This window comes from Lithobates pipiens, unplaced genomic scaffold (genome assembly GCF_037356315.1).
Source record: "Lithobates pipiens isolate NorthernLeopardFrog02 unplaced genomic scaffold, aLitPip1_a1.2 Scaffold_16, whole genome shotgun sequence".
Taxonomy (NCBI): domain Eukaryota; kingdom Metazoa; phylum Chordata; class Amphibia; order Anura; family Ranidae; genus Lithobates; species Lithobates pipiens.
This window is the reverse complement of record NW_027507748.1, coordinates 278,191,966-278,204,595: the sequence shown is the minus strand read 5'-3', so window position 1 is coordinate 278,204,595 and position 12,630 is coordinate 278,191,966. Positions and strand designations below refer to the sequence as shown.

At 41.7% G+C, this 12,630-nt stretch overlaps 1 protein-coding gene across 2 annotated transcripts in view; it reads right to left on the bottom strand.

Moving 5' to 3' along the window:
* Nucleotides 1-12,630, bottom strand: part of LAD1 (ladinin 1) — a 108,853-nt gene that overhangs the window by 13,898 nt on the left and 82,325 nt on the right. For both annotated transcript variants that reach the window (XM_077481478.1, XM_077481477.1), the window contains exons 8-13: nt 10,874-10,945; nt 10,740-10,792; nt 6,579-6,651; nt 5,105-5,236; nt 808-897; nt 454-528 (exon numbers count right to left, since the gene is read on the bottom strand). In XM_077481478.1, the coding sequence (XP_077337604.1) occupies nt 454-528; nt 808-897; nt 5,105-5,236; nt 6,579-6,651; nt 10,740-10,792; nt 10,874-10,945 (495 nt within the window). The remainder of the gene's footprint in view (nt 1-453; nt 529-807; nt 898-5,104; nt 5,237-6,578; nt 6,652-10,739; nt 10,793-10,873; nt 10,946-12,630) is intronic.

Sequence of the window (12,630 nt, the reverse complement as noted above, 5' to 3'; positions counted from 1 at the left end):
CTTGTCTGATTATGCTTTTCTCTTGGCCTCAATGTCCTACTCCAAAGAAACCATTGTTTCCCTTTAGTCCACTGACAATGGGCAACAAGCCTGAAACAACTGTATACAATTTGAGATAAATGGCTATATAATATAGGGCTATAAATATGCCATAATCCAGGGAAAAACACTACTAATCCTAAAATAAGAAATCAACTTGTTATTTTGGGATTAAAGTGAGACAAGTAGATACCTTCCGTTATAAGACGGCTCTCTTGCACTTCTCACTGATTTAATGAGGGGGCTTTTTGGTTCCTCACCTGGTAATACCTTTACATATTTTTGTTGTAAAAAGGTTGTGGTACAGATGATAGGCTAATTCCAACTCTATAGTATTTATTGTCTACATTTCATATGAGAAATCCACATTTTCAGACGGAAGTGCAAAATTGCAAACAAGTCTGTTACCCTTACCTTGGTGTCACTTGAAGACTGGGATTTCTGTTGCCACAACATTCTTTTTGTGGCTACATCACCTGTTTTGACATCCTATAAGAACATAAAAAATACTTAAACTTTTAGAGTTGCTAATATTTTCCTTTAGTGTTACTATATATAGAAACTTCAGGAACTACAGTTGGGGGGTTTACTAAAACTGGAGCACTCAGAATCTGGTGCTGCTGTGCATGGTAGCCACTCAGCTTCTAACTTCAGCTCATTCAATTAAGCTTTGGCAATAAAACCTGGAAGCTGATTGGTTTCTATACGGAATTGCACCAGCTTTTGCACTCTCCAGTGTTGGTAAATAACCCCCTGTATGTCCCTTACCTTTGTGCTCGTAACAGTGCTTGAACTTTGTTGCAGCTTGTTACTCCATTGGTTGATGCGTGACGTAATAGATCCAGAAAGTGTTAAATCCTGAGAAACAAAATATTTTGGGTTCTAAGCTGAGCTGCCATGTTTAACAAGTTAATATTCTGTTCGATGAAACTTAGTGTGGCATATTTTTAAGAAAACATTGTTTTATGTATTAGCAAAGCAATGGGGGTTATTTACTAAAGGCAAATTCACTTGGAAGTGCAGTCACTGTAGATCCGAGGGGGACATGCAAGGAAAATAAAAAAAACTGCATTTTTGCTTGCACGTGATTGGATGATAAAATCAGCAGAGCTTCCCCTCATTTCAGATCTTCCCCTCAGATCTGCAGAGATCTACAGCGACTGCACTTCCAAGTGCACTTGTAGTGCAAAGTGAATTTGCCTTTAGTAAATAAACCCCAGTATTTAGATTGATGAAAATTAGCAGTATATATTATCGCAAGATCAAGTTATTTTTTATCTGTGACAGTAGAGCTGTACTTTTTTTCCGAGGCAATTAAACTTACTTAGTGAATCCTCCCACTGACTGTTAAGTCACTATAGAACATAGTAGTTAACCGCTAGCCGACCAGCCGCTGCAATTGTACTGAGGCAACATGCCTCGGCTGCATGCATCGCCGTTATGCTAAGGGCCGGTTCACACTGCGGGCGAGGTGACACGACTTGCCTCGCCGCAATCTGACAAGTCACCCCGTTCTGTACAATGGAACCGTTCTGAGAGGAGCGACTCGATTCGCTCCGACTCAGAAAAAAGGTTCCTGTACTACTTCTGGGCGACCTCGGGGCGACTTGCATTGACTTCTATACAGAAGTCATTTGCAAATCGCCGCTGAGGTCGTGGCAGGTCGCGGCGAGGCAAGTCGGTGTCGCCTCGCATCGTCCGCAGTGTGAACCGGCTCTAAGGGTCGCCGTTATGTTACATAAACGGGCACTAGGGGGCGATTGCGCACCGCTGGAGGTGCACGCGTGTCCCCCGCTCGCAAATCCAAAATACACATTTTATGCTTACGAATGCTTACGAAGTTTCGTTATTTTAACGACAAGTTTACAAACCTAACAAAAAAATGTATCCAAATTAAATTTCGTACACGTATTACGAAATACAAATTTTTTTTTCATACGGAACAAAATGGAACGAAACTAAACAAATTTTTTGATGGCGCCCATGTCTAGTGTTAACCCCTTTACTGCCAGTGACATTTTTACAGTAATCAATGCAATTTTAATCGCACTGATCGCTGTATTAATGCCAATGGTCCCAAAAATGTGTCAAAATTGTCCGATGTGTCCACCATAATGTTGCAGTCACAATAAAAATTGCTAATTGCCGCCATTACTAGTAACAAAAAATTATCAATAAAAATGCCATAAAACTATCCCCTATTTTGTAGATGCTATAAGCTTTGTGCAAACCAATCAATAAACGCTTATTGTGATTTTTTTTTTACAAAAAATATGTAGAAGAGTACCTAAACTGAGGAAAACATTTTTTTTATATATATATTTTGTGGGGGTATTTATTATAGCAAAAATGAAAAAATAATGTATTTTTTTCAAAAGTGACACTCTTTTTTTGTTTATAGCGCAAAAAATTAAAACCGCAGAGGCGATCAAATACCACCAAAAGAAAGCTCTATTTGTTGGAAAAAAAGGACGTCAGTTTTGTTTGTGAGCCACGTCATGACCGCACAATTGCCAGTTAAAGCGACGCAGTGCCGAATCGCAAAAAGTGGTCTGGTCTTTGGCCAGTCAAATGGTCCGGGGCTTAAGTGGTTAATGAGAACTACTGGGCACAGCGAGAGACATGGGAAACCTTTTCTGCAGAGACTTCAGGAAGAGATTTTTGTTCACTGGAGCAACGTTTGGTGGTGACGGCAACAGGAGCTATAATCTGATCTTTTTTGCAGAGAGGCCAAAGTCAGAAAATACTGTATTCACATATTCCTTTTTGGAATTCATACACAGTAATAAACATTTTGTTTAATTTTGTAATGTAGGTTTGTAACCTAGGTTCAGACTAGATGCAATGCAATTTCATGCAGTTTGAAATGCAAATTTGTGGTGCGATTTGTGCTTGACAGCTGCGACTGTAATGTGATTTTAATCTTAAGTAGCCAGTGAAGCTTAAAATTGCATCGCACTAAACATGCACAGGACCCTTTTTTTAACTGCATCAGAACTGCACCGCATAGATGTGAATGGCCTTCATAGAAACTTGACATACGTCCTGGAAGGCATCTGAACCAAAATCAGATTTGCATCATTGTGAACCAGTGTTTCAAGTGGTTCTAAAGTTAAAAGTTTTTTTGTTTTTTACCTTAATGCATTCTCTGTATTAAAGTGGTTGTATACCCACATTTTTAACTTTTACCTACAGGAAAGCCTATAATAAGGCTTACCTGTAGGTAAAAAAAAAATCTCCTAAACCTGTACGGTTTAGGAGATATTCCCCTCGGTATGCGCCGCTGACTGCAGCGGCGCATGCGCACAAGGGGTTTCTCGCCATCAAAATCCGGCAGCAGCCGAGCGGCCGGACTGAAATCTCCCGCGCGCATGCGCGGGAGTGACGATATCGCGGCTCCGGCCACTCACAGCGCCGGAGCCGCGATACCCGGAAGAAACGCCGAGGGAGCATGTCAGCTCCCTCGGCGTGGATCGGGCCAGATGTCGGGGCCTCGTTCTAAGGTAAGTATTTCATAATGAGCTAGTATGCGGTGCATACTAGCTCATTATGCCTTTTGCTTTGCAGGTTTAGAAAATAAAATAAAAAATGTGCGGGTTTACTACCGCTTTAAGGTAAAAACTTTCCGCTACCTGTTCCTCTCACAGCTACTCCAAAACGCTTACCTGGGTCCGCTAGTGATTCAGCACTGTGCCTCTTTGCAGCCCACTCTCCTCTATTCCTGCCATGGTCTCCCGCTGCTCTCAATCAAATCTTATGAGGGAGGAGGAGGTGTGGCCGAGCCATGCTGTGTGTGTCTATGGATGCACACAGCCTGGTTCAGGAGCACACCTGCACGGGTGCTCGATCAGCAGTTGGCTTGCTGAGGCGGCACTCAGAAGATGGTTGAGTGGAGATCGCCAGCAGGAGAAAAGAAGACTTTTAAATCACTTTAAAGTAAACCCGTCACAAACCTCTACAATTAAAACTGAAATTTGAGCTTATACAAAGCAGATAACAACTGTTTAAAACACTCAGTAAAGTAATCAAAGAAATACAGCAGATGGAATTATATGCATATATATATATGTTGAAATGTTTGGCTTGACTCCTCTCACACCAGTATAGCTACTTGTCAGTGAAGCTGTTCATTGTATTAAAGACTGATACAGAAGTGTGCAAATTGGAGGAGGAGGGTTAAATTCAACTATTGCATGAAAATTTTACTGGTATATAACTTCAGCTGCCTGCTTCTCTGCATCTATGTACAATATAATTTTGTAGTTTTCACTAATCTCTAGTTAAGTTGTTTTTCATCACATACTCACTTTGAATTTGCCCAGGTCTGAAACAGACTTAGCCCTTGTACACACGGTCGGAGAATCCGTCGGAATGTGTCCTATCGGACTGTGTCGTCGGATAATCCGACTGTGTGTGGTATGCATCGGACTGATTCCGTCCGAATATCCGTCGGACCCAATTTTCCAACATGTTGGAAATATTTCCCAACCAACTGGTTCGATCGGACATACTCCGATCATGTGTAGCGAATTTTGATCGAACCAAGTGCCACGCATGCTCAGATCAAATTCCTACATCAAAGCTATTGGCTACTAGCCTGAATGTAGTCCTATCGTAATGAAATTACGTCATCACGTTCTGAAAGATCAGATTTTTCGACAACTTAGTCCAACCGTGTGTATGCAACAGTTTCAGACACAATCTGTCGGACTAAATCCGACGGACGAAATCCGACGTATTTGGTTGGCAGAATCTCTGACCGTGTGTACAGGGGCTTACTGAACATTGTATACCTTTGGCCCTGGGTCACACTTGTGCAATTTGTCATGGGGCGATACGTCATTGACAGTTCAAAAATTGCATGAGAAGTCGCACCCCATCAACAGCAATGGAACCATTCAAATTGTTGCCACTCAAGTTGTAGCGACTTTGAAAAAGGTCCCTGCACTACTTTTTGGGGAGTTCATTGCAACTTGCATAGACTTCTGTTAAAGGAGGTTGCAAGCTGTCATGAAACCGGAGGTGCAAATCTCAAACCAGGGCTTAGAATAACACGCATTCTCACCTTTCGGGACAAGTTTGATTTTTCTGAGTTTTCCTCATCTTTTTCAAAGATACTTCGCTTATTGGCAACTCCATCTGATCCAACAACAGCTCCTCGACTGTTAGAGGGTTGTATTCTGACACTTGCTGATCTCTGAAAATGCATTATATATATTATATTAAATCATAAAAAGGTCAAGATAAATGAGTTTATTCTCAGTAAATTAAATTGTAAATATGTGTTCCCCTGCATAGTGGCTTATCTAAAAAGAAATTCCCCTATTTAATGGGGACCTTGGATTGTGGGCTCCCTGAGGGTAGGGACCGATGTGAGTGTGCAATGTACAGGGATAGGGACAATTGTAGACACTCACTCAGGTTGAATTGGATGGACTGGTGTCTTTATTCAACCTTACTAACTATGTAACTATGTAACTATATGCAAACATTTATATAGTTTCTATTAAATGTCAGTTACGTTCTCAATTTGAAATGATAATTTTGTCTTCTGAAGCTTACGGGGCTTCTAATATGCAAATTAGCTACTAAACCATAAAAACTAAATATCTTAGGATCAACGAGAGTTAGTGAAAGCCATCTACTACTGATGATATGAAAAGCTAAGAAACATACATTTACTAGGTAGAATGACAAATGTCCAGAGACCAGCAAAGAACCAGCCCAGGTGAGGATGGTGCTGGATCCTTGGACAGGTAAGTGCCCTTTTTTTTAAAAGACAGCAGCTACAGTATGAACCCCTTTGGTCAGGGGCTCACCTGACAGTGAAACAATGTAATAGTTATAGCCAAACAGGTCCAATTTATGGCAAATCAGATCTGAGGGAAATATGGAGGCTACCATCTCTGACCTTCTAAAAATTTTACCTATTTGTATTTCTCTGACTTATAGAATGATGTCAGAATTTCTGACTTGGTCAGTGACAAATGTGAAAATATTGATGCTGCTAGATCAGCACGATAGAAGGAAACTAATGGATCGATCTGGAGGAAATCAGCAATTGCAGTTTCAATATTTCTCTCATGTCAAGTTTCCTTCAAGATGCTTTAGGAGATCTTTATTTTTCTCACAAACACATTCACCTAATTTTGATGATGTTTCAATAGACGTTATGGGGCTTGATTTATTAAAGACAAATAGACCTAGCACTTTGCAAGTGCAGTTAGACTCTACAAGGGCATTTACTCCTGAACTTAGTAAATGATTTACATCATCAACACACGTGCAAGCAAAGATGTTGTTTTTTTCCATTCATTAGGTGTTCTTCGCAAAGTGAAATTTCACCTCATGTACCAAGCTCTGGGGCAAATGCTCTTGCAGAGTTTAGCTGCACTTGCAAACTGCACAGTTTATTTGCCCTTAGTAAATCAAACCATATAACTGGTTATTTAATATCAAATGAATTGAAGTCAACACATAAAATTCAGATAGAGGAACCCCCTCTGCCCTTTAATAACTACTGCTATGGCATGAAATACCTGTATAGCTGAATTGTATTTTTCCATCCGATCTTCTATTTTTCGACTTCTTAGAGATAACCTTAAGCTGGATCTATATACAAAGAAAGTTGGTGATTGCAGTCACAGTGCAAAAGATTACTTCAGAATGATTAGTAACCATATATATTATGGAACTATTTTTGACAGTTGAGAATAATAATAATAATCATATAAGCAAGATAAGCAATTTTAAATATTCCATATTCAGTCCCAAGGGCATTCTAGATTTTAGATATCCAGAATAAAACACAATTCAGTAGTGTATGATGCAGGTTTCCTCCATGGCATTGGAAAAACCCTTTCATAGATGTGGCAGGAAAAAAACTGTCATAACCCCTCCATGCTCTCTCTATTAAAGTGTTTGGGTACATTGGAACGATGGGCAGTTGCTGAATTCTGCCATGTACTGTAAGGTTCAGAAATACGAATGCTTATGGGGGAAGCTGTGTATCCGAAATACTGTAGAAAACATTTGGGGCACATGATCACATCTACCATATTCATAGTGATACATTGTATATACTGACAGGTAGTAGCAAATATTTCTACAGTCACAAACACACCGACTCAAGTTTTCTTATGCACTCTGCAGTGTCTACAAATATACATTATATATTTTATAAAAACCCAATTAAGGAACTGGCTTGTTGGCTTACTGTTTAAAGAGACTAGGATGCAGCAGGCTGCTAGCTAGGGAGCCCCCCTGCTTGAAACTTAATATCCCTTAAGTAAATAGTGTGCAATTGCTTTTCTGTATATAGGGTTTGTAGGTATCATATTTTTATAATCTCTACTACACTGTCATATTCTTTAGAAGTGCATTCACAATTGTGGGTAGTTGCTACTTCCTGCATTCTTGAGCAAATTTGCCAAAAGATTACTACACTGTTATCCAAGGCCCTATGCCTAAAGTCATCTAAACAGTCTACTGAACGCGAATGAACTCCCCCATCAGAATGAGCTTTATTGTGTGGAACCAGTGACAACTGTTTGCTTTCAACACAGAATTCCCGCTACAATTTTTACCAAAGGTATCAGTGGCTACTTTTCCCGTGTCTGGATTCCTCTTTAAGGTAATGCCCAAAAAATCAGTGTCCTCCACACTGGAATACTGGGGTTTACAAATACGCTGTAAACTCCCTTATTTGGTCTTGAGTACCTTGCCACATATGTAATAGCTTGTCTATATAGCAACCATACTAAAAGATATGGTTGCCGAAGGTGTTTTCCCCCACAAAAATGCAGAGCGCCACCCACCAGTCTATAAATAGGTTGGTAAGGTGGGGGGGGGGGACTTAGCCCCCCTAGAAGCCTACATCTTTACATCAGCCCATACATCACTTCCTATCAGCCCAAAAATAACTCACAGATTTAGTAGAGCATGCTTTGACAGGAGAGAGTGAAGGCCCCATGACTCACATCAAGTGAAACGTGACTTCCAGGTGAAATGACAGACCTTGCATGAAGTAGACTTCCTAGCTTTTAACATTGTGATGACTAATTCAGAGATTTCCCTGTCTCTCAGAACCTGGGCTTCAACAGCTATGCTATTAAAGGCAGTGACTGTGAAGCGGGATGGTAAACTGGTTCTTAAGACAGAAGATCCTGATGATCTGGAAGAGCCTACAGAGCATCCACCAAGAGTCCTACTAAGTTGGAGTACCACATCTGCCTGGGCCAATCTGAAGCAGTGAGGATAATCAGAATGCTCTCCATCTTAATCTTTTGAAGTGGATGGGGAAGGCGTTTCAAGAAAGGTAAGGCATAGATCAAGGTGAACTAATTCCACTGAGCCACCATAGCATCCACTGCTTCTGCTAGAGGATCCCTGTACCTGGAGACAAACTTGTCTAGATTGTTGTTGAACCTAGAGGCCAGGAGGTCCACATGTGGCTTCCCCTACTTGTGACACAGGTCTTGGAATACCTATGGATGCAGGGATCACCTCCTTTCTCAGGCCAGACGGTGGCACCTGAAGAAATCTGCCTGCCAAATGTCCATATCTGGCATGTGAACATTGGGCAAGACTGGGACATGAAGTTCTGGTCAAGACAGACATGCTGGTCCTCAGGGTCAAGTGAAGTGGTCTGTCCAGGGAATAGACTTGTGCCATGATGACACAATACTGTGAGGTAAGGGTCTGGATTGAAACTAGGCAAATGGTAGTGCATCAAAGGAAGCTACCATGAGACCCAGGACTCTCATGCTAAAGTGGAGAGTCAGATGTCTTCTAGATTAAATAGCATAATTTTGGGAGCAGACAGTTTGAAATTTCCCCTGCGGGAGAAATACTTTGGTCTGGGAACAGACCCAGATACTCCAAACAATGTGGGTGCTACAAGCCCGCAGCAGGGCTACTATTGAGGCCAGTGCCTTGGTATACAGCTGGGGTGCAAAAGGCAGGGCACCAAACTGAAAGTGCAGGGGACACACAGCAAAATGTAAAAACTGCTGGTGCGATGAAAATATGTGGACATGCAGGAGTAGTTTGAGATCCAAGATGGAGTGGTAGCCCTCTTTGGGTTTGGGAACCATGAACCGGTTGGCGTAAACACCCTGAAACTGTTCTAACACAGACACTGGAGCAACACCTTGATCCAGAAGACTTAGCAGACTTAGAAGATTGCAGCATTATGAGTTGCAGATCAGATCTACTCTTACGGAGTTCGAATGCTTGTGGGCTACTCAAGACCTTCTGCCTCATATGATCTCTGCCCTCTACAAGCTGCTATTTGCGGCCAGGGACCGATTGTCCGGGAGTACCTTCATAGGTTTTATAGTGTTGATATAGCTCATGGACATTACTAATATCTTCCTGAACTGGGAATGATGACTACTTTTTCTGTTGTTTTATTTTTTATTTACGATTTGTTAAAATGTTAAAATAAAGATTGTACAAAAAAAAGTAATTTCAGCAGCAAGAGGGGAGGGGTGGGCACTATCACTACCTGAAAGTCAGGGAGAGAGGGGGGAGAGGAGGACAGAGGATGACGAAGGCTCCTTAACTGACCACGGTGTCAGGGCTCAGCAGCCATAATAAATCGTGGTCAGTTTACAGGGGGGAGGGCAGAACCAGACAGGATTAGCCAGGTATTTCAGGTGATACATGAGGCCAAATTACACAGCACAAGCACTGTGCTGTATACCGTGCTTTAACCACTTCACATCCCGGCTATTGTAAAATGATGTTCGCAGGAGGGATCTCCTATCCTGGGCGGGTGTCATATGACTTCCTAGGCTTCCCAGGCCATCTATGGGGCGCACGCGCCCTCCACGTCGTTCGGGAGCTGATGCGCGTGCGATTGCCGGTAACAGAGCCAGCACATGGATTTGTGTGTGTAAACACACAGATCCACATCCTGTCAGGGGAGAGGAGACCGCTCATCTGTTCCCACTACAGAGGAACACTGATCGGTCTACTCCCCCTACAGTTAGAATTACTCCCTAATTAACACATTTAGCCCCTTGATCGCCCCCTAGTGTTCACCCCCCGTTCCCTGCCAATGACATTTATACAGTAATCATTTTTATAGCACTAAATTGCTGTATAAATGTGAATGGTCCCAAAATAGTGTCAAAAGTGTCCGATGTGTCCCCCGCAATGTCACGGTCACGATAAAAAACGCAGATCGCCACCATTACTAGTAAAAAATTTATAAAAATGACATAAATTTATCCCCTATTTTGTAGACGCTATAACTTTTTTTAACCAAAAATATGTACAAGAATATATATCTGTCTAAACAGAGGAAAAAATTTGTAAAAAGTAAAAAGTATTGTGTTTTTTTCAAACTTGTCACTCTTCTTTTGTTTATAGCGCAAGAAATAAAAAACACAGAGGTGATCAAATACCACCAAAAGAAAGCTCTATTTGTGGGAGAAAAATGATAAAAATTTCATTTAAATACCGTGTTGCATTTTGCCAAATGCAAAAGAGCTGAAAACTGAAAATTGGCCTGGGCAGGATGGGGGTGAAAACTCCCGGTATTGGGGTTAAAGGAACAGGATCCTTTTTTTTTTTTTAGGGTAAAAAACGCTTTAATGACATCCATATTGTTTCCCATATGTCCTAGGCTTTTACAGTATATTTTAAGTTGGCATATATTCTCGAAATTGTGACTTCAGCAAAAACAGACAGACCTGCGTGTGAAACCACTGTCATCCTTGTCATCTTCACTCTGCTGAGACTTTACCTGAAAGAAAGCAGATAATCATCAATCAAAAATATTTTAGTAAACTTGAATATTTGCGAGATAAAAAAGCAAATTACTCACTCGAACAGAGCTGCTGAGAGGACCAAGCCGTACAAAGGATGTTGATGTCTGCTGAGAACTAGGATGGCTTTCCTGCAGAAAATAGATACAATATATATGGTCTAATCTACTTGTAAACAAAGTTTAGTGTTGTTGTATGGATCAAGTGAAGTTTTATTCTTTCAGATGAAGTTTAAGATTAAAACACAACATAAACATTATTTCATGTTTTGGAGAGCTAAAGATATATTATTATCTAGATAGAACAGTACAGAATATAACAAAACTAGTTGGCAGGTTTAGATGTGCCATTCATCTGGAGTTGACTTGCACATTACTTTCCTCATCCTAAGCCCTTGTACACACGGTCGGAGAATCCGTCGGAATGTGTCCTATCGGACCGTGTTGTCGAATAATCCGACTGTGTGTGGTATGCATCGGACTGATTCCGTCGGAATATCCATCGGACCCAAGTTTCCAACTTGGAAATATTTTCCGACCAACTGGGCCGATCGGACATACTCCGATCATGTGTAGAGAATTTTGATCGGACCAAGTGCCACGCGTGCTCAGATAAAATTTCTACATCAAAGCTATTGGCTACTAGCCTGAATGTAGTCCCATCATAACAAAATTACGTCATCACGTTCTGAAAGATCGGATTTTTCGACAACTTTGTCCGACCGTGTGTATGCAACAGTTTCGGACAAGATCCGACGAACAAAATCCAACGGACAAAATCCAACGGATTTGGTTGTCGAAATCTCCGACCGTGTGTACAGGGGCTTAGACTTCATGCACACTACAGCTCTTTAGGAGTTTAGGAACTTTTGGCATTTTTTTGCATAAGGCTCCTAAAACTCCTGTGTCAATGTCAGGGGGGATTGTCTTTCGACCACTCGGGCACTGCCCGAGGGCCCCAGGCCACTAGGGGGGCCCATCAGGGTTGCCAGGGACAGTATGTAAAAATCTGTGTTTTTTTTTACATCAGTCTCTGAAATGTCCCTTCCTTTTGGTCTAAAAATCCAGAGATTATAGCTGCCCCACCTCTCCCGTACCTTCTCAGCCAATAGAAACATGTCTGTGTATACTGTGTGATTGTATACTGTGTGTGTGTATTCTGTGTGGCACCATAATCTCTGATTGCCTAGGGGCTCCATAATCTCCTTTTGCCCGGGGGCCCCATGAGTTGTCAGTCCGCCCCTGGTCAATGTACAAATTGGCTTTTAGGATTTTATAGTAGCTGCTGCAGTTAAGGGAGGTTCAACCTCCCTCTCCTGAACGCGGAAGAATCGCAGTGAGGATAGGAGTGCTTTGACCGCCATTTTGACCTGCAGCCGGCGGTCATGATAGCCTATATGTACATGAGGCCTTATAAAACCTGTGATAAGGGATGCTGTTAGAAATCAAAATCACAGGCCCGCATACAGCCTACCTGACAAAAACAGAACATAACTTACAAAATTCTTGCTAAAATCTAAAATCTAAAACAGTATTGAGTTAATAAATACATCTTTGTGTGTGAATGAGGTCTTGGGGCTCATTCACATGAGCACTGTGGCTTGCACAGTGTGAAGCAGCAGTTTTTTAAGTGGCTGAAGCCGCCTGGAGCTGTGTGCAGGCTGTGGGTGTTATGCTATGGGGATGCAGAAACTGTATGAACACAGACGCAGGTCCCAATTTGACAGGTGTGTAGGTGCAGGTGTATGGTCCCGAACACAGACAGTGTGCATTCAGGGCCACTCACCCACACCTGTCAATTTAGAACCTGCAGCTGT